At 34.6% G+C, this 25,536-nt stretch overlaps 2 protein-coding genes across 5 annotated transcripts in view; both read left to right on the top strand.

The window, feature by feature from the left end:
• LOC115986859 (kinesin-like protein KIN-14Q) overlaps nt 1-5,774 on the top strand; it is a 94,263-nt gene extending 88,489 nt beyond the window's left edge. For 2 of the 3 annotated variants that reach the window (XM_031110211.1, XM_031110210.1), the window contains exons 3-17: nt 401-993; nt 1,101-1,269; nt 1,377-1,471; nt 1,546-1,756; nt 1,833-1,909; nt 2,019-2,118; nt 2,218-2,316; nt 2,395-2,571; nt 2,666-2,951; nt 3,372-3,533; nt 3,635-3,850; nt 3,958-3,995; nt 4,163-4,326; nt 4,445-4,570; nt 4,675-5,774. In XM_031110211.1, the coding sequence (XP_030966071.1) occupies nt 401-993; nt 1,101-1,269; nt 1,377-1,471; nt 1,546-1,756; nt 1,833-1,909; nt 2,019-2,118; nt 2,218-2,316; nt 2,395-2,571; nt 2,666-2,951; nt 3,372-3,533; nt 3,635-3,850; nt 3,958-3,995; nt 4,163-4,326; nt 4,445-4,570; nt 4,675-5,526 (3,365 nt within the window). In that variant the 3' untranslated portion in view covers nt 5,527-5,774. The remainder of the gene's footprint in view (nt 1-400; nt 994-1,100; nt 1,270-1,376; nt 1,472-1,545; nt 1,757-1,832; nt 1,910-2,018; nt 2,119-2,217; nt 2,317-2,394; nt 2,572-2,665; nt 2,952-3,371; nt 3,534-3,634; nt 3,851-3,957; nt 3,996-4,162; nt 4,327-4,444; nt 4,571-4,674) is intronic. The other variant, XM_031110212.1, reaches the window with a different exon arrangement.
• A 5,244-nt stretch (nt 5,775-11,018) lies between these two features.
• Nucleotides 11,019-25,088, top strand: LOC115983630 (lysine-specific demethylase JMJ25-like). 2 transcript variants are annotated; one of them, XM_031106359.1, is made up of 13 exons: nt 11,019-11,423; nt 11,509-11,624; nt 15,146-15,245; nt 15,349-15,490; nt 15,808-15,871; nt 15,953-16,721; nt 17,487-17,816; nt 18,737-19,264; nt 19,833-19,905; nt 20,019-20,104; nt 21,281-21,400; nt 23,859-23,920; nt 24,688-25,088. In XM_031106359.1, the coding sequence occupies exons 1-13, from the start codon at nt 11,124-11,126 to the stop codon at nt 24,701-24,703; spliced, it is 2,706 nt and encodes a 901-aa protein (XP_030962219.1). In that variant the 5' UTR covers nt 11,019-11,123; the 3' UTR covers nt 24,704-25,088. The 2 variants fall into 2 exon arrangements, with proteins under 2 accessions (XP_030962219.1, XP_030962218.1); XM_031106358.1 differs by having other exon boundaries at nt 17,487-17,825.
• Nucleotides 25,089-25,536: the final 448 nt, after the last annotated feature.

Below are 25,536 nucleotides of genomic sequence, written 5' to 3'. Positions count from 1 at the left end.
TTTCTTTGCTTTCTTTACAAAACCATGCTTTAGAATTGTGTAAAATGCTAATCATGAATTCATGATAATGGGTCTATTTCAATATTAAGCTTGGATGCTATTAGATGGGGAAAATTGCAACGACCCAGTTGACAATTAGTGGCTAAGATCATTCTTCTACTCATTTGTCTTTGCTTTCTTTACAAAACCATACTTTAGAATTGTGTAAAATGCAAATCATGGTAATGGGTATGTTTATTTTTGGGCAAAATTTTAAGCTTGGATGCTATTAGTATGGGAAAATTCCAATGACAAATATGTGATTAATGGTTAAAATTAATGGGGTCTTTTTCACTTTAGGGTGTGTGTTTTCAAATCTACATTAGGGCCATGGTTTTTTAATAAGTAGAACTTTTTTCAGGTCGGTCCATGTTGGGATTTTCCCTCACATCTCCGGATTTGGTTATTTGTGCCGGCTCACCGGATATTCCAGGAAACAGCTATGGAGATTCTCCTCAGTTTTTGGAGAATAAATGCCATCAGAACATAGGGAATTCTATAGAGCTATCTTTAGAGAACGGCATCAATGGGTCTGAAATTGTAGATATCCCCAAGGCCCCAGCTGTAAAGTTCTCTACAACATTGTGCCAAACATTTAAAGAAGAATTGTCACCTGGGGCCTCCTTTGAGCTTCATCCACAGCCATTAATGGAGGAAGGCTCGACAAAAGATCAACTTCCAGTACTAAGTATTAATGTGGGGTCTAAAGATAAGGCTGTGACTTTAGGTGATGTGAACTTTTTGGAGGACAATGATTTCGAGGGCGGCGATATAGTAAGGACAGACTGTATAGGTCTGCCGCTGTACCAGTCTGCACGCTCTGGGAACCTTTCATACCATTTTCAATCATTGGAGTCTGGCAATTATGTTGTTGATCTTCACTTTGCAGAGATTGTGTTCATAAACGGCCCTCCCGGGATGAGACTGTTTGATATCTATGTACAAGAGAAGAAGGTTAGAAGCCATTGAAAATGAGACACCAATAGGTTTCTTTTCAAAAGAAATGATGAATTATAAAGAACAGTTTCTTTATCTGACACTGTCGATTGATTGTTATGTAGGTTGTTTCCTGCCTGGATATATATGCTCGTGTAGGTGGGAATGAACCTCTAGTTGTCTCTGACCTTTATACTTTTGTTGATGATGAAAAGGGTCTGTCCATTAGATTGGAAGGAGTGATTGGGCGCCCAATTCTCTGCGGCATTTCCATAAAGAAAGATTTTCCTGCAAGTAAGTTGTCTTGTTCTTACAGGTCATCTTGGTTTCAAGTTTTGTTCTACAAGTTGAGATTCAGCTAGTCCTTTTCCAAATTCTGATGAGTAAAAGTTTGATGTCAGATTCCAGAGAAGTTGAATTGCTCAAAGTCGTGGCAGAGTCTCAAGTGGCAGAAAGTGAGCCACCCAAAGTAATACCTCTTTCTGAAAATGAGCAGGTTTAGATTAATAAGAATAAAAACTAGGGTGATTTATTTATTTATTTATTTATTTATTAACAATTCCATTGTAGGATAATGGTAACTTCGATGTGAAAGGAGATTATCAAAAAGTCCAACAAGATTTTGAGTGTCAAAAAGAGGAACTAGCAGAGACAAGAAGAATGTTGGAGGAACTTAAGAGGGAGAACCAAGCAAAGACGAGGGAATGCCAAGAAGCCTGGAAGTCTTTAAAGGAGCTCCAGAATGAGCTCATGCGCAAGTCAATGCATGTTGGATCTTTGGGTACGGAAATATCTTTCTGTGGCTCTAGGTTGTTCAAATGATTGCAAATGCTGTATTGATGTTTGTCTGTTTGCAGCTTTTGCCATTGAGGGGCAAGTGAAAGAGAAGAGCAAATGGTTTTCATCATTGAGAGACTTGACAAGAAAACTTAAGGTACTGAAACCATAATTAGTGCTTCAGACAGGGAAAATGCTACTACAACTATGTTTCTTTGATCATATATAGATAGTATTTTATTGTTTTAATAAATGTCATTTAACAGCTCTTGAAAATGGAACACATCACACTGGTGGAGGAGGCAAGGGAATATAAGAAGTGTCTTGAAGATATGGATAAAATAAGGGCTACCATTCACTCAGCCAGTAATTTAAAATGCTCACATTTTTTAGTTTCCAATTATAAGTCCATGTATGAAATCCTTTTTTTACTTTCACTGTATTCATTTTTCTTTCTGGCATTAGTTAACCAGCGAGTAGATTCACATGAAGACCTTAAGATTAAATTTATGGAAGGGGCCAAGGAACGAAAAGAACTTTACAACAAGGTTTTGGAGTTGAAAGGTAAACTGTAAGTTCGATATGCAAACTAGCCAGATTACCAAAGGAGAGTTTACTGACATCAATTGTGCTTACTTGCAGGAAACATAAGGGTCTTTTGTCGGTGTAGGCCTCTAAACACTGAAGAAATTTCAGTAGGAGCTTCAATGGCTATTGATTTTGAATCTGCTAAAGATGGTGAACTCACTGTAAGATCAAATGGGGCCTCTAGAAGGACCTTTAAGTTCGATTCTGTATTTGGCCCTCAAGCAACCCAAGGTAATTACAGGTCAATAATTTAAGTGAAAAGGTTGATTATTTGGATTAATTAATAGCACGTTTAATGCTGACAATGTATTTCTTGTATGTCTAGCTGATATTTTCCAAGACACAGCTCCATTTGCGACCTCAGTTCTAGATGGGTACAATGTCTGCATATTTGCTTATGGGCAGACTGGAACAGGAAAAACTTTTACAATGGAGGGTACAGAAGATGCTCGGGGAGTAAATTTTAGGACTCTCGAGGAACTGTTTCGAATAATTAGTGAGCGACAGAAGCTATGTCGATATGATGTATCTGTAAGCGTCTTAGAAGTCTATAATGAGCAAATACGAGATTTGTTGGTCTCAGGAGCTCAGCCTGGAGTTGCTGCAAAAAGGTAAGCCAGGAGATGGTTAGCCTTTTCCGCTCAAAGCTGGTGAAGGAATGGTTGTATTTTTCTTTGTAAATTTCTGAAATTTTTATGTATATGATTGTGCTATCTGCTTGGAATTTAAGAATGCATTCTGTGCCTTTAAAAGCACCCAAAAAAAAAAAAAAAGGAATTTAGAATTTTCACTAGATCTTGAGAAGTTGCTCTTTTCCCTTGTATCAGTGGGGCATAACTTACCTTATTAATTTTATTTTTCCATCAAATTTAACAGCTTGAATTGGTATTTTTGGAAGTGTAGTGATTCATCAACTCATAGTATGTTAGCCTTTACTGCTATAACATTGTTTACCGCCCTAAATGCAGGCAAAGTTTTAGATTTTTAAACTAATACTAGTATTTCTTTTCCCCAAATTGTGGGTATTGTAGGCTTGAGGTAAGGCAAGTGGGTGAAGGAACACATCATGTTCCAGGACTGGTTGAGGCACATGTTAACAACATGACTGAGGTCTGGGAAGTTCTACAGACTGGCAGTAATGCAAGGGCTGTTGGCTCAACCAATGCCAATGAGCACAGCAGCCGATCCCACTGGTCTGTTTATCTTGACTTTAATTGATTCACTCAAATTTATATTTGAACAATTTGTGGTAAGAATTTTGCTGAGGGGATAGACTGGTTGTTCCATAATACAGCATACATTGTGTGATGGTGAAGGGGGAGAATTTATTGAATGGGGAATGCACGAGAAGCAAATTATGGTTGGTGGACCTGGCAGGAAGCGAGCGAGTGACCAAAACAGAAGTGCAAGGTGAACGACTCAAGGAAACCCAAAATATTAATAGATCTCTTTCTGCACTTGGTGATGTTATATCCGCTCTTGCAACAAAAAGTCCTCACATCCCTTTCAGGTTATAAAGATACAGATTAGCATTGCTTTATTTGATTAACTTTAAATGTCATAATGACTAACATATATATGTACTTCTGGTTTTTTTTCTTTTTTTTTTTTTGGTAGGAACTCCAAGCTCACACATTTACTTCAAGATTCTTTAGGTACTTCTTTCTCCAGCTTCCCCAAAGAAGTTATATTTAAGATTTGATCCTCCTTTATTTTCCTCAATCTCATTGGCAATGATTCGATCAACATTGCCAATCTTTTAGATATATGTAGAAAGGAAAATGGATTATGGATAGCCTGACAAATGGATTTATATTGTCAGGTGGAGATTCCAAGACCCTAATGTTTGTACAAATCAGTCCTAACGAAAATGATTTGAGTGAGACCCTCTGCTCACTGAACTTTGCAAGTAGAGTGAGAGGAATAGAATTAGGTCCAGCAAAGAGGCAGATGGACACCAGTGAACTTCTGAAATACAAACAGATGGTATAAGAGTCCTCATATTAGCAACTTCCTTATTTAATCAGTTTTATGTCAAGTTATCATGCTTGTTAGTGTTGATTATGTTTACCTACTGCATTTCAAACATTCATCAACATTTTAGGCGGAGAGAACCAAGCAAGATGTAAAGAGTAAAGATGTTCACATCAAGAAGTTGGAGGAAACAATTCATGGAATGGATTTGAAGATAAAGGAAAGAGATCTTAAAACCAAGAACCTGCAAGACAAGGTATTATAAAATGGAATGTGAAAATATATCTTTTTCTAGAAACCAGGGACTTAGAACAGATTTTTTTTTTTTTTTCCTTAGTAATAATTGGTTTCATATTGAAGGTTAAAGAATTGGAATCACAACTGCTAATCGAGAGAAAGCTGGCTCGTCAACATGTGGATACAAAGATAGCTGAGCAGCAACAAATGAAACATCAGCAAGAAGAGCAGAATGTTGCACCAATGAGGCTTCCACTTGTAACTCGACCTTTAGGAAGTCACAAGAATCTAAATGAACCACTGAGCAGTACATTGATCAAAGACCAAGTAAATCTCACCCGACCACTTTCAGAGAACAACAGCTTCAAACCACTGATGCCCATTCAACCAATTGATGGCTTTGTCAAATACATTGATCCAACAGAGAAGGAAAATAATCCTGAGACAGCCGAACAACCCCTGATACCAAAAAGAACTGGAAGAGCCTCTATGTGCCCAATGGCCCGACGTATACCAGCAGCTCCTGCTCCAAGGCGCAACTCTTTAATCCCATTCCCAAGTGTACCAAGCTTAGCCCCACTCCCACCACCATTGCTACTGTCCCCACCACATGAAGCCGAAAAGAATGAAGATACAGACGGGTCTGAAGCTAACTGCTTGCATGAACAGACACCTTGTGAAAGTCCTAAAAGAATAAAAGTTGGAAGTAATAAGAAGCTTAGCAGCGTATTGAGACGAAGCCTCCAAAGGAAATATCAGTTGAAGTCACCAATGCAACACATTAGAAGAGGTGGTGTAAATGTTGGGATGGAGAAAGTTAGAGTCTCTATAGGAAGTAGAGGTAGACTGGGAAATAGAGTGCTACTTGGCAATACTACAAGAGCAATACCAAAAGAGTCTCAGCACAAGCAAATTCAAAAGGAAAAGGAGAGGGGTTGGAATGTTGGTGGAACTATAGGGAGAACAGTTATTTAAAAGTGCATGATATTTTTATTACAAACTGACAATTAGAGGTTGTTTTCTTGAAGCCTGCATCAAGAAAAATAGAGAGTTGTGTGGATTGTTTGGGATGATTCTAATCATCCATTTGAATCCTTGTAGTACTAGTTAACCTTAAATGGATTTATTGTTGTACATATTTTAAGCTTGGCATTGGTCTGTGACACTAAATTTATTGTTCACAACAAAAAGAAAAAAAAGAGTTACTGAATTTGCTTTATCTATGCAAAAAGCTCCGGTGGTTCATCTGCAATCCTTTAATTGAATTCCTTTTTTCCCATGAGATTGCCAAAGCATAGAAAGCAATTCTAGGAAGGTTTATTCTGCTTAGGGGTGCTTCTTCATTAGTGTAATGAACAAGATGGTATTAACTGTAGGTTTGGATGCTGATTTGGTAGTATTTTTAGAGTGTTGGACAAAATGGTTAACTAGGTTTTACACAGAGAAAAGTTTCTATCAAGTTTTCCTATAACCTAGATTAGACAGGACACGAGCATGATGCGACATCATTTAGTGCATCCAATGCATGGTAGAACTTGACATAGGTCAAACATTTGCATAATCATCGGTGGAGTTACCGGAATTGTTGGCAGCTAGAGGGGCTACTCAGTTTGTGGTGGAGTTGGGCTTCTGTCAATCAATTTTTGAAGGTGATTCGGAACTTGTGTTTCAATCTCTCACTTTGGATAGTTCTCCTTGTTCAGCTTTAGGACATATTATTAAAGACACTCAATCCATTGCAAGTTCATTACAAGCTCATTCCTTCTCTCGTATTAGGAGTTAGGGCAACACTGTAGCTCATGTCTTAGCCAAGTGAGCTAGAACATCTACTCCTTTATTAATTTGGATGAAGTTTATTCCATGGCACTTCCACCAGACATTTTCATTTTGTAACTACATATTTACCTACTTTTGATTAATAACATCTTGTCTGGATTCTCAAAAGAAAAAACTTGAACTTCTTTTTACAAGGGAGTTTAACCAAAGAGTTATGCATGTCAGAGATATTACAATTTTTATTGTATAGGCCTATAAACTTGTGTCATCAAACACAAACAAATAATTAAGATATTTATTTATTATATTATGTTGTTAAAGTGACATCTATCACATTCAGGTTAGTTTGCACAGCCTTTTTTTTTGGCACAAATTTTGTACTGTTAAATATGTACTAATGTATGTGTGTGTATATATACCGAACTACTGACAGACATGTTAGAAGAAAGTTACAAACTCTTCAAATTAGGAAGTTCTTGAACAAGCTGGACATGTGTTATTAGGAATGATGTATAGTCACTAGTTATACCTTTTTTTTATTTTATTAAATAAGTTTAAAGATAAAATTTAGGGTAAGCATTTGATCCTTATTCTTTACATTATAATTCATTTTGGTCCTTAACCTTTTAAATGTGTCAATTTGATCTCTAACCTTACAGTATCATATTAATTTAGTCCATATCGTTATCTCTTTGATGGAAAATACTGATATGACAAATAGCCAAAATAAAATTTTAATTTATTGCCACATTAAAGGATAAAGTGAGAAACTAATTTTTTTTATTTTGTCCATTTGTCACATCATTAATTTCCATACAAGAAATAACGGCATAAGCTAAATTGACATGACCCTAAAAGATTACAAACGAAATTGAAATGTAATGTAAGAATAGGAACTAAATATGCAATTTACCCTAAAATTTATATATATATTGATAGATTTATGACAAAATTTATATTGAGGTGGTATGTTATGATTAGTGTTAATAAAAGTGATTTCAACAGTAGGCCCATATAAAAATATTATTATTTTTAATCATAACTTACCACATTTGTGAAAGAAAAATTATTAATAGTTTTGTGTGCCTAACATTAAAATTTTTTTCTAAAATTTAATTTAATCCATTAATTTTTATTTTTAGTTGGCTAATTGGTAGAGGGAAAATGTAGAAGTGGCATTATTTGCAATGGTGACTCTAGGAATTCTTTTAAGGATGGTGATTAAGAAAATTCATGTGTGGCCGGGTGGTACACCATGCCTTGCTCCAAGGGCTTAGAAGGCATGCGTGGGGCGCTTCTCTTGCCGATGTGGGACTAGAGTGTTACAGGGTCAAAACACCCCAAAAATCTCAAACCCCACACTTGGTACTGAGAGCAAAACCGTGCGGGCTTGGCTCCCCAAAGCAGACAATCAACGTGCACGGGAAAATCCTCACACATTAATAATACAAAATTTAATATAAAAGAAAAAGAATTTAAATATATATATATATATATATATATGAAGTTTTATAATTTTTTTGTACAGACAAAATAAAAAAGAAAAAAAATGAATTGATGAGAGATTAAATGAGAATTGGGAATGCTGAAATAAGGGTAATAAAGTTAGAAAGAGTTCAAAATGATGATAAAAAAAAATGGAGAAAATGAGAGAGAGCAACGAAAGATAGATGTTGCGATTGCGAGCCTAGCCCTTGATGAGTAAAGGTGTAGAGCTCTTGGCATCATCGACAAGAACTCACAGCCTAAACCGCTCTCTTGGTAATGTTTTTTAGAAAAATAAAATTGGAGATTATTCGGTTATTTTTATGGAATTGATCAAACGATTTACAAATATGCATGATTATGGATTTTTACTTTTTTTTTTTTTTGAAGGCGAACCAATAAATCATTCATTGAAATGTAACGAATCATAATACAAAGCATCCGCCACAGGCGGTGGAGTATCTTCAATCCAATACAAATCATCAATTAAATTCCTAGCATGTTTTGCTAAAGCATGAGCAACCATGTTTCCACCTCTCTTTACCTAGTTAATGGATAGAACCTGCATTCCTCTAAGGTTGAACTTGATGTCTTCATATATGTGGCCAAGCAGTGAGCTATTCTCTATAGAAACAAATATAGCCCTCATCACATTGAGGCAATCTCCTTCAATAATCACCCAAGAAAAGCCAACTTCCCGAAGAATTCCATAGCTCGTCGGCAAGCCAACACCTCAGCCTCCTCACTACTATTCATGTAAGGACCCTTCACTGACATGCCTGCCATAACCTCGCCTGAAGAGTTTCTGATTATAGCACCAAAACCTGAGCACTGTTGGTCAGAAAATATAGCAGCATCAAAGTTCATCTGATTATGGATTTTTACTTTATTTTTATTTTTGAATGAGTTTTGGTTTAATATTTTGTTCATTTGTTGTTGTTTGGTCTAATCTTATTGTTTTTAGGCTTTTTTTTTAATGTTATTTGGGCTCATTTTTCTTATTACTTGAACTTTTATTTATGTTGTTGCTTAAGGGGTTAAATATTATATTTGAGGGCCAATATTATTCTTGTGAGTAATGCTATAGACACAACAAAATGTCACAACAATTCCTTCATTAGCATACAAAAAAAATTTAAATTAGAGTTCAAAAAGGCCCGAGTATGATTTGACATGTTAATTTTGGAATGTTGTGAAATTGTTATAAGTTGTGACATTTTTTTGTGTTCCTAACATTACTTTTATTTTTATTGAATCCAAATTCTTAAGAAGTTGAGATTATCAACTCAGGGTGGTCAATATTTCTTTAGGGTAAACAAAACATGCTAATTTAAATATAATTATGTTATAAAAAAATATTTTGCAAATATAATTCTTTTTTAGCAAGTCAGGGTGATCCTGTGACCAACTTGACTTGTATGTACAAATGCCCCTAAATATTTCTATAATAACTAATCACATCAACAATTGTGGAAAAAAATGAATATTAATGTGAATTTTAACTTCTTCTCTTTTTCTTGTCTAAAATTAAATTTAGTCCCTTAACTTTTACTCCAATTGTCAAATTTAGAGAGTCATTATAATATTGATGTTACTCCAATTGGTACATGTGTTTGAACACGTGTTTTGTTGTTTAAAAACATGTGTGAAAATACATGTGGGTGAAAAAGTGTGTAGAAATGTATGTAATGTTATTTAAAAACTGAAAACATGTGTTAGAGTTTGTCTACCAAACAACCCCTAAAACTTTTGTTTGCTTAAGCCTTAACTTGAACTATATCTCACTAAAAAAAAAATCAACTTTTCTTTTGCTTGCTAGAATTCAATTTAATCCTTCAACTTTTACTTCAATTGCCAAAGAGTCATTAAGATTTAATTTTTGTCAATTTACTCATTCCATCCAAATTTGTTATCAATACAATACAATACATTCCATTCAATTTATTTCGATTTACTCATTCTATTTCTTTTTCTTTCTTTTTTAATTCAAACCAATGTGTAAAAACAATCTGTCTATGGATACACTCAAACACACACTCAATTTTACAATATATTTTGATGTCAACTTGTAATTAGATTTCAACACTTACACACGGACCACCAAACGTACTTGTTAGAAAAAAAAAATCAATAATACAAGTACCACACACTTTGTCACAACTATCATATATGTCAAATTACGAGTAGTGGTAAGAAATTGTGGTTCTATATGATAGTGATAAGATAATCATTCATAGTTTGTCATGTATGACAATTATGACAAAATTTGTGTAAAAATGTGTGGTACTAGGCTACTAGCTTTATTGAAAATGGGATTGAGATCAAGTGCAACACCCTAAGTATTGTACCTGATGCAATTTACCCACTTTCTCTCGCAATTTTTTTTTTTTAAACTTTTTAACTTTAATATTTTAACTTTCCTTTAATATATTTTATTTAATGGTTAAGATTAAAAGTTGTTTTTTCAACTTTCAAACTCTTACAATTGCATTAGCTGTATCTCAATCCTTGAAAATGATACAATTTAGATAACAGTCCACTAGAGTCAATACTATACAAACATTGATGCACTAGATTGAAGCTTAATCATATTGAAAAAAAAAAAAAATCAGATGGACCAATCACAATATGATACTTATTCACACCAAAACTTATTACACATATACTGTTAAATAGGGTGGGATGAACCCAATCTTCAACGAAGAAATGTTTGTGGGTTCCAGTTAGTTCAACTGGTAAAACTTTTTATGGTTGAATAAGAGATTTGAGGTTTAATTTCTGTCTACATCAAAAACTGATTGGTGTTTTGGTTTCATGATAAAAAGCTATTATTAGGAATTGACTTTTTAGGTTGAAACTCTCTTTAAAAAAAATGTCAAATTTGCCAAATAGCTTACTTGCGCACAAAGTTAGGGTCTGTTTGGTTGTGTTTGTTTAAATAATAGTTTTCATTGATTAAACAACACAACATATATTTTCATAATACTTTTTCATTCATACATATTTCTACAATACTTAAACTACATTATTAGAATAATATTAACAAATGGCTCTTATTTACTCATGTAATACTTTTTTTACCCCCAAAATTTTTAGTCCTATTTTATAAGAGATTTTTAGTAATATTGTTTAAGTTTGGTAGAAATAAAAAAGTGTGTAAAAGTTCATACACGGTTTTCTCGCTATATAAATTATAAACACAGTTATCAGACACAGCTTTACTAGCTTCACTCTCCAACCAAAACCCTCTGTCACTTGGACTTCCACTTCCTCCAAAACTCTTCGTTTGAATTTTGAAATATCTCTCTGTGATGGCGCGTCTTAGAAATGGAAAGTGTTTTGGTGAGAAGGACGAAGGAGTAGTTGAGCCTGTGAAGAAGAGGAAGCGTGGCAGAGCTAGAAATGCGGTGGCTAATCAGAACAAAGACGAGGAGGAAGAGCTTTTGGAAAATCGTGACGACAACGTTACGGACGAAGTCGGAGGGAAACGGAAGAAAGTAGAGGAGGTCGTGAACGTGAAACTGCGGCGTAAGGTTGTGGAGAAAGGAAAGAAAACTCAAAATCAAAACCAAGAAAAAAATGTTGAAAAGATCAATAAGCACGACCCAAAGGTAGCTTCTTCTTTTTTTTATTTAGTTGTTTTTTGTGTGATTATTGTTTAATAACGGATTTGATTGTGGTTGTTGAGTTGAACAGTGGATTGAAGAGGTGTCTTTGATGTGTCATCAATGTCAGAGGAATGATAAAGGCAGGGTTGTTCGATGCAAGAGGTGTAAGAAGAAACGTTATTGTATCCCTTGCTTGCAAAAGTGGTATAGATTTCTTTTTTTGTGTTGTTTAGCATTGTAACTTGTTCATTTTAGTTAATTTCCTTTCTATGTCAAGTTGATAAATTACAACTTGGTGATATGTTATTTAATTGGTGTTTTTTTGTTGGTTAATTACTTTTTTGTCCTAAAAGCTTAAGCATGGGATAAATATAAAGGACAAAGTTTGGGGATTTTTTTTTTCAAAATAACACCCATCTTCAAACAATTTTGTTAGTTAGCATAGTTTTCAAACTATTTATGAAAATAACATCTCGTGTCTAAAAAACTCGAGTTCACTGTAGCAAATCGAGTTTGTAGTAATCGATTTCCAGCGGAACTCGAGTGTGTAGGAGACGATTTCCAGTGGAACTCAAGTATTAGAGACTTGTGTTCCAGCTCTGCACAAATAAAAAAGAGAGAATAGAGGGAAAATGACCTTCGCCTAAGGGAATCATACACGTTTGCGGGTTCAATCGAACCTTGGGTTCATGGGTTCGCCACCTGGGTTTGTGGGTTCGCCGCTGGGTTCATTGTCGGGATTCACTAGTTCATGGGTTCGCCGATTAGGTTCGCCATTGGGTTCGTGTGGTTTTTGCTTGGGTTTGTGTTTGTGTTCGTGTTCGTGTGGGTTCGCCACTATTTCTACTTTGTCCCTTGTTAGTGGATTTTTTTTAGAGGGGAGCAAAGGAAGAAGAAGAAGAGAGATTGAATTTTTGGCTTTCTCATGTGGAAATCGAGTGTTTAAAACTCAAGTTCTAAGTGAATTTTCGTTGAAATCGAGTATGTGATACTCGATTTGCTACATTGATCTTGAGTCCCCTAGTCTTCAGATGTTAATTTGCTAAATAGTTTAGAAACGATGCTAACTAACAAAATTGTTTTAAAATTGGTGTTATTTTGAAAAAAAAATACCAAAGTTTGGCTCCAAACATGTTTGGACCCATCTTTTGCAATCCATTACGAGGCAAATTATAAGATTATCCACGTATAATATTTAAGCAAGTTACTTGACTCATTAAAAACGTCATGTAACTAAAACTGCACATGAATGATTTTTTCAATTGCCACATAGTAAGTTGGAGCAAGATAGCTCCAAACAATGTCTAGAGCCAAACTTTTTCCAAATCTAATAATGTTTTTGTTCCACTTCATTTAAAATTTTAAATACCATGACACTTGAAAATGGAATCTTAATCGTGAAATGAAGAGAATGAGAATTTTTTTTTTTTTTTAATTATTAAATAAAAAAAAATGGGTAATAGATTTCTATAGTTGTAGGGTGTGGGTTGCCAATGACCTCTAGCTCAAATTGTAAGAGCTGGGTGGAGAGTGATGTTGTGGGTGTTCAACACCTGTTGTGCGTGTGCAACTTACTCAAAACAAAGTCGTAGGATGACTTTTATCCCATTTCTGTGCTGTTTTTGTGGCTAACTTGTGGCCTAATAATGCCATAAATAATTGATTTGACAAGTATGAGAATATTTGTAGAGTGTGTTACTTAAACTGAGTTGCATATTTTTCATATGCTAGTGGCTCCATAATTCATAGCATGGGCTCTGTGCATGAAAATAGAGAATTGATTTTAAAGACTGTTAAAAATCAGGTAGTAAATATCCCCATGAAATGAAGGTGTTATTAAAAAGTACATCAAGACTCGATAGCATTATGTTGACGAAGTTAATTTTTGCTGGCACCAACGTGCTCGTGCATTGTGAAGATCAGGTTTGTATATTGACATAAAATATCCCAAGATGGCTCCTGTAATTCTCAATTACTTAGTCATGAATTATGACCTTAATAAAGTTGGTATAAATAACATTACGACTTCATTTTGGATTGAATGTTATGACATTAATTTTATTGTTGCACGTGCACGATCCATTTATTTGGTGCTTCTAGGAAATGTAATCAGTGGATAGATTGGTAAACCCTCTTTTATATTTTTGTGCTCTCCATAATATTTGTTTCATGTGTCTTCTGTTGTTATTAGAGTCCAAGTCACCAGAAAACAATTTAATGTTGTTCTGTTTTTAATTCTTCTGTTTCTGAGGCTTGTGACTTTTTATATAAAAAAACCTGAATTACAAATTACACCCTCTAACTGTGATATATTTTCAATTTAGTTTTGTAAGTTTCATTTTTTTTTCTTCATTTCAGTCATTTAACTTCCACTTTCATCCAATCTTTGTTGTTGAATCCAGCAAAAACAATGTCATTTTGGAAGGTTAAAAATATTAAAATTAACGGCAAGATTGGATGGAACTAGATTGAATGATCAAATTGAAAAAATGTCAAAGTTAAAGGGTGTAATTTGTAATTTAGCAAAAAAAATTATTGTATGGAAGCTTTTTATGAAACTATGTTGGAACTGATATGGTTACTTATGTTTGACTTGGCACTTAGTATTAAAGTGATCTTGGTTTGTTTCACTGCCAAATGAATAACTACCCATGGATGAAGACCTTAGTAAAGTTGGTTTATATAACTTACTGACGTCGTCATTTTAGATTGAATGTCATGACATTCATTTGGTGCTTCTTGGAAATTTAATTGGTGGATAGACTAAACCCCCTTTGTATAACTTTGTGCTCTACATAATGTTTGTTTCATGTGTCTTCCCCTGTTATCTGAGTCCAAGTTACGAAAAAAACAATATAAGTTTGTTTTGTTTTAATTCTTTTGTTTCTTCGGTTGTCAATTTTTATATAACAAAAGGCCAAATTATAAATTACTCCCTCTTAACTTTGATTTATTTTCAATTCAGTTTCTTAAGTTTCATTTTCCCCCCATTTGAATTTTTTCAACAGATTAACTTCCATTTTGTTTCTAACGTAGGTCTTCTTTCTGCTTCCATTCATTTTGTCATGTTAAATTTACAATCATTTTCGAGATTCAAAAAACTATAATTAACGGTGACTCGGTGAGATTGGATGGAGCTAGATAAAATGACCAAATTGAAAATATGTTATGTTAAAGGGTGTAATTTGTAATGTAGCCAAAAATAAATACTTATTATATGGAAGCTTTGTTATTGAACTATGTTGGAAATAAATATTTATTGGTGCGGTTACTTATGTTTGACTTGGCACTTCGAATTAAAGTGATCTTGGTTTATAATTCTCTGCTAGAAAATTTTGCTTTTAATCTTGAAATTAGCTAAACCATTGTAAATTGCATGATTTCATAGGGTGAAATTACAAAATATTAATTTTGAATCTCATATAACTATAGAGTGCATGATTTTCTGAATACCTTAAAGGATGCATCATTACAGGAAAAAACTAATGTAGCATTGCTTTTGAAGAATCCTTATTTATGTTTTTAATAGGTATCATCCAAACTGGTACAAATGTTTTTTTTTTATGGATTGCAACCTCGACCTCTAAGGCTTAAAATATGAGTTAAGGAACATTGGAAAATACTTGAAGCTATAAAATGAATGTTTAGGCATAGGAGCTTTTGCTTGTTTTATTGCATTTATTGTTTTGGCAATTTAGTTGAAGTATTTGTGTTGTGTTGTGTAGGTATCCTAATATTGAGGAGGATTACATTGCAGAAGCTTGTCCAGTATGCCGTGGAAATTGCAATTGCAAAGCATGCTTGCGTTTGGATGTACCTGTAAAAGTCAGTTTCTCCTTTTCCTACATCTCATGAATAATTGGTATTCCCTTTAATGTCTTTAGATTATGTGTGAGAAGTTTGACAAGTTATTTATGCCTTGTTGCAGAATTTGAAGAACTTAGACTTGGATATCAGTGAAGATGAGGAGTTTGAGCACTATAAGTATATGCTACAAGTACTTCTTCCATTTTTGCAACGGATTAGTGAAGAGCAAATGGTTGAGAAGAATTTAGAGGCTAAAAGACAGGGTATTTTCTTTTACTCTGTCAAATGATCTTAGGAACTTATCTGTGTTTCATCTTTTATTAGTTAGTCTTTGATGTGGCAGATTTCTGTATTTGTGTGGATTGGAAGATGTCTCATAATTGCAAAAGGCCAAGAAAAAAAATTTTAATTTTACTGCCTGATGTAATTTTGACTTGTGCAATTGCGGACTGTTACAGTTTCCTTTCTTTAAGTCTCTTACCTTTGATAATTCCTCATCGTTACTTCCTAGTTCTCTTAATTAAAAAATATTATTCAGATGTACTTTTTTGATTTGGTTGTTTGGATGTTCATTTGATAGGGTTATTGCTTCCAGACTTAAAGATTGAAAAAGCAGATTGCCCTATTGATGAGTGTGTGTACTGGTAAGGTCTTTTCCTGAAAACACTGTTTCCAATGGTATCATTGTTTCATGAAGGTTTTTATGTTATCTCTTGCTTTTGCAGTGATATCTGCAGAACTTTTATTTTTGATTTTCACCGAAGCTGTCCTAGATGTTCGTTTGATCTATGTCTTACCTGTTGCCGGGAGATTCGTGATGGACATCTGCAGGGAGGTGAGGAGGAAGTGGTTATTGAGTATATTGACCGTGGATTTGACTATTTGCATGGTGGAAAGGGGGAAAAGGTGAAATTACCTACTGAGACTAGCTCAATGGATAATATAAAGTCGAAATCTGAGTGGAAAGCCAATGAAGATTCTACCATACCTTGCCCCCCTGAAGACATGGGTGGTTGTGGTCTTGGTATTCTTGAGTTGAAATGTATGTTCTCACACTCATCAACAGAAAAGAAGAAGAAACTTATGTTCTCAGAAACTCCGGTTTCAGAGTTGCTGAGAAAAGCGGAAGAAATTGCCAAAACTTACAACTTAATGGATGTGGCTGCTGCTCATTCACAATTTTGTCCGTGTTTCAATTCAGTTGGTGAAGTGGACTTAAGCAATAATAAGTTACGGAAAGCAGCTTCTCGAGAAGGTTCTGATGACAACTATTTGTATTGCCTGGGGGCCCAAGATATACAACATGAGGATTTGAAGCATTTCCAGTGGCATTGGAGTAGATCTGAGCCCGTGATTGTGAGTGATGTACTTGAATCCGCATCTGGTTTAAGCTGGGAGCCATTTGTCATGTGGCGTGCAGTCCGTCAATTGAAACATCTCAAACATGATAGATTGTTGGAAGTTAAGGCCATTGATTGCTTGGATTGTCGTGAGGTTGGTTTATTTTATCCTTTTCTATTTGTGTTAATTATTCTTTCCTTTTGGCATTTAATTGTTTAGCATTAATGTATTGATGTTTGTGCTTAATTTATTCTACTTTATTATTTTTAATGGGATTGTCTTTGAAAATTCTTTAAATGAAAGGTTTTCTTTCTAGGAATTTTCCAATTCTTTTGTTATCAGGAAGATTTATTTTAGTTTTGCACGCGGTAATTTGATTTCCAACCTTTTGGTATGTACTGATGAAACTTTTTTGATCTGGAAGAACCAGTATAGAGTTTAGTATGATTATCTTACTCAATCCAAGTTAGAAAAAAAAAAAAAGGCAGATACAGCCTTGCAACTTTCATGATTAGCATTTTGGGTCATTTATGGGCAATTGGTGCATTAAATACTCTGCACTTGAGAATTAGCAGCTGTATGTACTCCCTCTACTTGATTTTTAGGGGAGATGACTGCCAATGACTGCCTTCTTATCTTTACCTTTTATTCTGAAAATGGTATATGAAAGAGTCTTATTAAAAATTTTAGGTCCATTTACTGGTGTTTCATTAGTCACTCCGATGATTGTTAATACGTTTTTTTATTATTTATTTTTGTTATATTCATAGTTGTTTTTTTACCTTTCCCTTCTAGTTTTTAAGTGTTTTTGGATTTGTTTGTTAAAATTCCCACTTGTCTACTCTGTATAATAAAATGATATGGAAATGGTCCTTGATGATTTTGCTTTGTGATACTAACTATTGTGATGAAATGCAGACTGATGTCAATATCCATGAGTTCTTTACTGGGTATACAGAGGGTCGGTATGACCGTTATTTGTGGCCTGTGATGCTGAAACTAAAAGATTGGCCTCCATATACATTATTTGAGGAACGCTTGCCACGTCATGGTGCTGAGTTTATCTGTTGCTTGCCGTTTAAGGAATATACACATCCACGCAAGGGTGTTCTAAATATTGCTGTCCGGTTGCCTGATGAATCTCTCAAGCCAGATATGGGTCCCAAGATGTATATTGCGTACGGAGCTGCTCAGGAGCTTGGCCGTGGGGACTCTGTCACCAAACTTCATTGTGACATGTCTGATGCAGTATGTATGGTCTTGTTGTGACTCCTGCTAATCACTTTGTTTTCTTTTCTTTACTTTTCTTTTTTTTCCAATGGAAAAACTTCTGCTTGGTTGAGGTACTGGATGAAAATGCCTATTTGAGTTTATATAGGTTGAAGTGTGAGGGCCAGATGAGTTGGGTAAGGATTGGCATGTTGTAAACATTGTGTGTCTGTCAATAACTGCTAATCACACATTTTACAGATTTGAGTCCGACGCCATAATTGACCAAATTTTATGTCGCACATAATTTTGTCTCTTAATCAAATTTGTTATATAAATTCCAATGAATTTTCAAAGTTGATTATGTCAGGTGTTGGATTTTATCTTAGATGTGTATGTCTATGTTTGGTTTAGTTGGAATCTACATCAAGTCCAAACCCATTTTAGATAAGCATGATGTTGTCACACCTGGTTTTATTTTCACCCTTTTTGTCACTCATACTTGAAATGAATAAAAATAATTGCTTCTGGTGCTTTGATTCATCTTGGTCCAATTGTCATAATGCAATTGCGACAAATGAGGGTTCCTGATTTTGAGGGGGCATGGACTGTCTGTTTTCATTAAAAGTTTATTTAATTTTCTTGGTAAAGATCATTTAGTCATGTCTTCTACCTGCTCCCTATCCTACGCATCTCGTATGGTATTGACTAATGTTGAAGTAATAGGAGACAATGATATTCTTGCAGCAGTGTGGGGATGATATTCTATGATCATATTTTGTCTGTCTGATTGCTTTTGTATTCATATTTAACACTTCTCTTGGGATTTTTTTTTCCTGTAATTTCTTCCCTTTTTTGTCAAATAATGAACTGCTTACGTATATTAATCCACAAATATAGCTGACACTTAACTTCTGTTTGATGATCTAATTTTCTTTATTTTTAATTCACTGAATTAGGTAAATATTTTGACACATACTGCTGAAGTGCCACTTAAAATGGGGACCCTTGAGAGTATAGAAAAATTGAAAAAGAGGCACTTTGAGCAAGATCAAAGGGAATTATTTGGAGATTTCCAAGCTGTGGATGAAAAGATTGAGACTAATGTATCTGTTGTTAAGTCTTGCAAAGTTACTGCTGATGATAAAAATATTAGTAGTGGATCTGGGGATCAAAACACTGGTATAACTGTTGAACACACTGATCCTATTGTTGAACTTAATGGGGATCGTGGTGAGTCAAGGTTGAATGGGAAAGACTTTTCAAGTGGATCAGAGCTGGAAAAGAATGAAGGGGCAAAAGTGGACCAAGAAAACAGTGGTGGGAGTGATACTACAATTTCTGGAAATAAGTTGAACAGGTTAGAAGCTTCTCAGGGTGGTGCTGTCTGGGACATTTTCCGGAGACAAGATGTTCCGACGCTGCAGGAATATCTTGATAAGCACTTCCGGGAATTTAGGCACATCCATTGTTGTCCATTGCAGCAGGTAATTGTCTCTCAATTTCAATTGGATACTAGAATTTTCGTTTGTTTGCTTAACTATTATCATTATACTTTCTGTTTATAATGGTGGTGATAAATTACTTAAAGAGTACTATATTCTTTTGGTCAATCAATGTGACACTGCTCAATGGAATTGCTAAGTGTCTGGCAAAGTTGTTTTAGTAATTAAGATGCGATGGTTAAGATTTAAAACTAGTCATCTTGAAATGCCTACTGCTCTTCTTTTCGAAACACATATTTATCTTTGCTTTATTCCTAAAAAATCTTTAAAATTTTTAAATTGCTGTAATCGTGTTGTATGAAGAGAACCATGGGAAATCCAAATTGGGTAACAAAATGCAGGATATAGGCCTGACTGGCTTTTTACCAGCTGGGTAAAGCAAGGTGAATGAAGTAGTCTTTGATTGGAAATGTAGCATATTTAATTCATTAACTGTGGTTTATAATCTGCATAATTGCTGGTGTGTGTGTGCGTGTTTTATTATATTTTTTTACTCTTGTTAATACTTGGCACATTTCTGTTGTATTTATCATATCTTTTGGTTGTATAGGTTGTTCACCCTATACACGATCAAACATTTTATCTGACTTTGGAGCACAAAAGAAAGCTCAAGGAGGAATATGGTCAGTTTCTTATATATTAACGGCGCTAGTTGGATTGAATGCTGTATTCCTTTTTGTCATCAGATGACTAACTGTTCTTGGGCATACTTTTATGGTTCTATGCTATAATATAGGAATTGAACCGTGGACATTTGTCCAAAATCTTGGAGATGCTGTCTTCATTCCTGCTGGCTGTCCTCATCAAGTAAGAAATTTAAAGGTAAAGTAAATTGCATTTGGTGTTTATTTCACTCCCCCCATGGTTTAGTATGTAAAAATGGGATAGTTTACATATTGCACCAGTGATTTGTTATTCACCTTTCATGAATTCCAAGCTGGCAACATAGGGTGAATGTTTTCTTAAATATAAGAATTTTTGGAAACAGATTGGTTTATCAATCATTCTAGTCTTTAGTGGTCCACCCTTCTGCTTGCATGCCTCTTATTCTATTGATGCCCTTCTACGGTTTGACTAGGATGTGGGCAATTAATATTTCACTTATCATTGACATTGTGGCCTTTAAATGCTAGAGTGATATCTCCATGAAGTGGTTTTATTCCTGTCATTTATAAGTTATGTTGTCTTGCAAAGACAATTCAAGTTTCATAATTTCATTGATTATGTTATGGTTGAATTGCCTATAATTTTATCAGTTTGAAAAGCAGAAGACTGGTAGAAGTGGTTTTCAAGTGAACAGAGCATAAATCATATTGGAATGGAAGCAATATGGAACATTTCTGGAATGTATAGTTATCCCGTTAAATGTTTTTGTGTGGAATTCCTCTTAGATTTCTGATTGACTATGATGCACCAATACGGGTACGGGTATTGGTATGATATGGGTAGGGGTACGGGAATACAGCATTTTTTGAAAAATCTAGGATACAATACGTTGGAGATACAGCAAATTCTTCTCTATTTTTTTTCCCCCTTCTCCCGTGTCTGATTGGTACTCGCTATATCTCGGACATATCCTGCATGTATCCAAGCCGTATCAATATAAAAAAATCATTTTTTTCGCCTGATACTCTCTGGGTATGGTTGTACCCATATCTATATCAGGTACGTATCGGATACCAGTACGATGGAAAAAATGCCGTATCAGTGCATCAGAGCTGATTGATGAGCTTATGTGCCTCATGCCTTCAATTTTAAATTTGGTGTGGATTGTGACATTTGAAATTGCTTTCTATTTATAGATTTGTTTCCCTATGGCCTATACATACAAGGAATTATATAATTTTAATCATTTTTTTTCTACTTTTATATTCAGTCATGCATAAAGGTTGCTCTCGATTGTGATGTTTGAAATTGATTTCTATTTATAGATTTGTTTCCCTGTACATATAAACAATTATATAATTTTAATTGTTTCTTTTCTTCTTTTACATTCAGTCATGCATAAAGGTTGCTCTCAATTTCGTCTCACCTGAAAATGTTGGTGAGTGCATCCGTTTGACAGAGGAAATCCGTACACTTCCCCAGAATCATAGGGCTAATGAAGACAAGTTGGAGGTACGTAATTGATATCTTTTTGATGTGACCATAAATGTTTTATGGCTTTTTTTCTCATGTTAGTAGGATGTTTCCACTTGTGCTTCTTGTACAATGGCATCTTGCGTGTAATGCTGTGAACTATGTTTCTGTTGATTATTATAGTTCTTATTTGTTTTGATTTAGATTTTTTCATACCTGCACCTTAGTGATATCTGGTTTCAATGTGAGCTTTGTTTGTACTTTGTAGCGGTATCGTCATGGAGCTTATCATAAATATATGTTTGGCAAAAACCACATTTTCGTGCAATTTCCACTTTGGTCCCTATCTTTTATTTTCATAGCTTTTACTCCCTATTTAGACAAATGCCATCCATTTTAGTCCTTTCCATCAGTGCCCTAACGGAAAAGTCCTAGGTGGCAGACGAAACTATTAAAATAATAATAATAAATTTTATTTTGGCATTAAAAAAATGTCACGTCAGCATCTAAATTATAAAAATTAATTTATTAATTTTAACTAAATAAATAAATTAAAAACCAAAAATCACATGAATTGAGATCTAAGTGTCTTGAACAAGAATAACAAGAACACAAACCCAGAAATTTTTTTTAAAAAAAAAAACACACTTAGATTTGAAATGCAGAGGCACCAAATCCATGAATAAGAACAATGGGAAACCCTTCTCCTTGCACCACATAATGTAAAGCCCACAAAGTTTTCATGACCAAAAGATAACAAAAAGAAGAACAGGATCGAAAAACAAAAAATGGGTATGCAACAAGACAACCATTCTGACAAAGAAGTCTCAGAGACAATAAATCAAACACCTAAACCGCATGACCGCATAACCACAATCTCACAGATCAAAATCTAGAAACCAAAAACGAATAAAAAGCACATAGAAAAGTGATGTGGGGTCTCCGATCCAGAGATAATTTTCGTCCATCCAATACTAGAGGTCTTCGATCCAAAGAGTGTAGACCTTGTCGGTGCTGGTGGGCTGGGCTTGGGCTTGAGTCTGGTGGTGGAGGTCGTGCTGTGCCGGTGCCTAAGGGGCCCACATTTGAGGTGGAGCTTGAACCACCGCACCGGGCTGGGCTTGTGGTGGCATCATCATGTAGGGTTGTTGTGGGTATGGGTGTGGGTATTGTGGCTGCTGGGTCTGTTGTTGTTGTGGGAACACAATTAGATCTGGGTTTGTATTCTTGTTTTTCTTGCTTTGTTGATAGTGATAGCCCCAGATCCAGTTTGATATCCCAACTGGAGTGCTAGTTGCAGTTTTGGGGCTCGGCGAGAGAAGACGTGGATTGTTGTGGTTTTGGGAGAGAAGAGTGAGATTGATTCAAGATCGTTGTTTTGGATTGCTGGGGTTTGATCATCGGATGGGTTTTGGGTCTTCTATTTGAAGGGTTAGGGTTTGTGGGGATTGGAGATCATGAGATAGTGGGTTTTGTGGATCTAATGTTTAATTTTGTGTTCTTATTTTCTGAGTTTTTGGTGATTTTTGGTTTTTAATTTTGAGTTCTTAAATCTGGGTTGATGTTCTTGTTCAAAATACTTTTAGATCTTAATTCATGTGAATTTTGATTTTTAATTCTATTTTGATTTTTTTATTTAGTTAAAATTAATAAATTAATTTTTTTTTAATTTAGATGTTGACGTGGCATTTTTTAGTGCCAAAATAAAAATTTTTATTATTATTTTAATAGTTCCGTCTGCCACTTAGGACTTTGTCATTAGGGCACTAATGGAAAGGACTAAAATGGATGGCGTTTTTCTAAATAGGGAGTAAAAGTGGTGAAAATAAAATATAGTGGAAAGGACTAAAATGGATGGCGTTTTTCTAAATAGGGAGTAAAAGTGGTGAAAATAAAATATAGGGATCAAAGTAGGAATCGCGTGAAAATATAGAGACGAAAATTTGGTTTTCGCCTTTATGTTTTTAATAAAATACGAAATATGTTATTTGTAAATGTTATTTAGAAACCTAATTAATACTGCTTGATTACTGTTGCCAAATCCCTATTGATGCCATTGCGATTTTCCCTTTTTTCCAAAGCTGTCCAATTAAAACTTTGCTGCCTATCTCGGATCCTGCTTTCCCTCATTGTGTGATCTAACCATTGGTGCATTGCACCAGGAAAAACCTCCTTCTGCACTCCACTGCTATTGATTCTACCTCAACTGGTTTAGATACAAATGTTTTATGTTCTCAATTCACTAGTGCCCAATAAATATAAATTGTAATAGAATTGCAGCATTCCCTTATGGGTACATATGTCAATAGATGTTAATTTAGATGGCCATTAAAATTAAATTTATTCTTGATGTGTGCTCAATGTAGCATGGTTGGCTGAAAGTGTACAATGTGATATGCATGTGATAATTAGATAATGTGTGAAATAGTTTCACTTTAGTCACTGAAGTATAAATCTTGTGTATTATGGGTTTTGATTGTTGTCTTGCTTGAAGCAGGTGAAGAAAATGACTATTTGTGCTATGAGACACGTTGTAGAATGTTTGGAGCGTAAACGAAGGTTAGTAATCACCATAAATTTCTATATAGTATATAAAGCTTTTTTTTTATATAAGGTATATAAAGCTATTTTAGTATAGCCCAAAGGCAAAATGGTCCAAAAATGTCTTTGGTGGTCATCTCTTAAGTTGCTGTGTGTTTGTAAGTGAGCATGGTTTTCTTTATGCTTCAACATATAGGCATTTTGTATACTAATTCTTCTGGTCTTATCAGTATTACTGACCAGCCATGATTCTATAATGTGGTTGTTTCAATCATATTTCTTGGTTTAATTATGCTCTTCTATAATTCTTTATATACCGTCCTCTCCGCTTTAAATCTTTTATATACCTTACTCTCAATCCTGGCATGTCTTTAGTGGACATCTCTTAAGGTTTAATTATGTAAATTGCAATCTTTTAAACCGCTCTCCAATCACATTTCTTGGTTTAATTATGCTTCATTCTTGTTCACTCCCCCTATCCTTCATGTACAAATAAATATATTTGCATGACATGTTATTGTTACTTACAGTAGCTGGCTGCATCTTCTTGGTCATTCCACAAATTTTGCCAGTGAAAACAAGCTTGTCAAGTTGACAATAATAGATGAGCTTTCAAATTCAATTGTCTGTAAAGACTGTAATTAAAAATTATAGCTACAATGCAGTGAAATGCTGCATGTCTGTGTTGAAATGTTGCTTGAAAGTCTTCCATCATGTAGCACTATGATATGCTCTTGCATTTTTGGTTTTCTGCTGAAATAACCGTGTTAATATTTGATTTTCAGGCCTGAGACAACTTGAGTTTCTGTTTCTGAAGATTCAAAGTAGGTTCAACTTTGTTGGTGTAGATTTTTGGCTGGTGAATCGAAAGTGTTTTGGTGGTTTGTAAATACAGCTGGGTCATCTATAACACTGTTTTTGGTATATATTACTTACGTGCTTTTTGTATGGCCTCGTCCTCTGCACTCCATACCCTAGTTCTTTGAGCTTGTGGAGAATTTTGTTGTAGTCCTACCATCTTTTGGGAATGTGAAACGAGGTACTTTAGTATGTACATGCAAGAACCATAAGGATAATGTCTGCAGGTATTATTCATCATGAATTGTTGTATGAATTATCATATGGTAAAGATATCCTGGTAGTAGGTAGCATTTGTGTTTGAATTTCATTCTCTCTTGTAGTTATGCTTCGTATTTTTGACATCAAACCAACGATACTTCATATGCAAAAAAAGAAAGAAAGAAACATTAACAAGAAACCTAATCAATGATATTGCATTGAGCCAAACTTTTTCCAAATCTAAAAGTGTTTTCGTGCAACATCATATAATATTTTAAATAACACGGCACTCGAAAATGGAATCTTAATTGTGAAATGAATAAAATGAGGTAATTTTTTTATTAATGGAAATGGATTTCAATTGTTGTAGGATGTGGCCATGTGGGTAGCCAATGAGCTCTAGCTCAAATTGTATCTCCTCTGTAAGAGTTAGCTGGAGGGTTTTCAACACCTGTTGGGTGTGTGCAACTTACCCAAAAAAAAAGTTGCAGGATGTGAATTACTTTGATACAGTTGGTGTGCCATATTTTTGGCTGACCTAGGCCTAACAATGCAATAAGTAATTGATTTGATAA

This window comes from Quercus lobata, chromosome 4, assembly GCF_001633185.2.
Source record: "Quercus lobata isolate SW786 chromosome 4, ValleyOak3.0 Primary Assembly, whole genome shotgun sequence".
Classification (NCBI taxonomy): Eukaryota; Viridiplantae; Streptophyta; class Magnoliopsida; order Fagales; family Fagaceae; genus Quercus; species Quercus lobata.
This window is presented reverse-complemented; position numbering and strand designations above follow the sequence as displayed.

Excerpts from the sequence above, each read along its gene's own strand:
- LOC115983630 (XM_031106358.1), top strand. The coding sequence starts at position 11,124 with ATGGCGCGTCTTAGAAATGGAAAGTGTTTTGGTGAGAAGGACGAAGGA. Across the intron at positions 15,246-15,348 it reads GTTTGGATGTACCTGTAAAA|AATTTGAAGAACTTAGACTT; the intron begins GTCAGTTTCTCC and ends GCCTTGTTGCAG. Across the intron at positions 21,401-23,858 it reads CTAATGAAGACAAGTTGGAG|GTGAAGAAAATGACTATTTG; the intron begins GTACGTAATTGA and ends TGCTTGAAGCAG.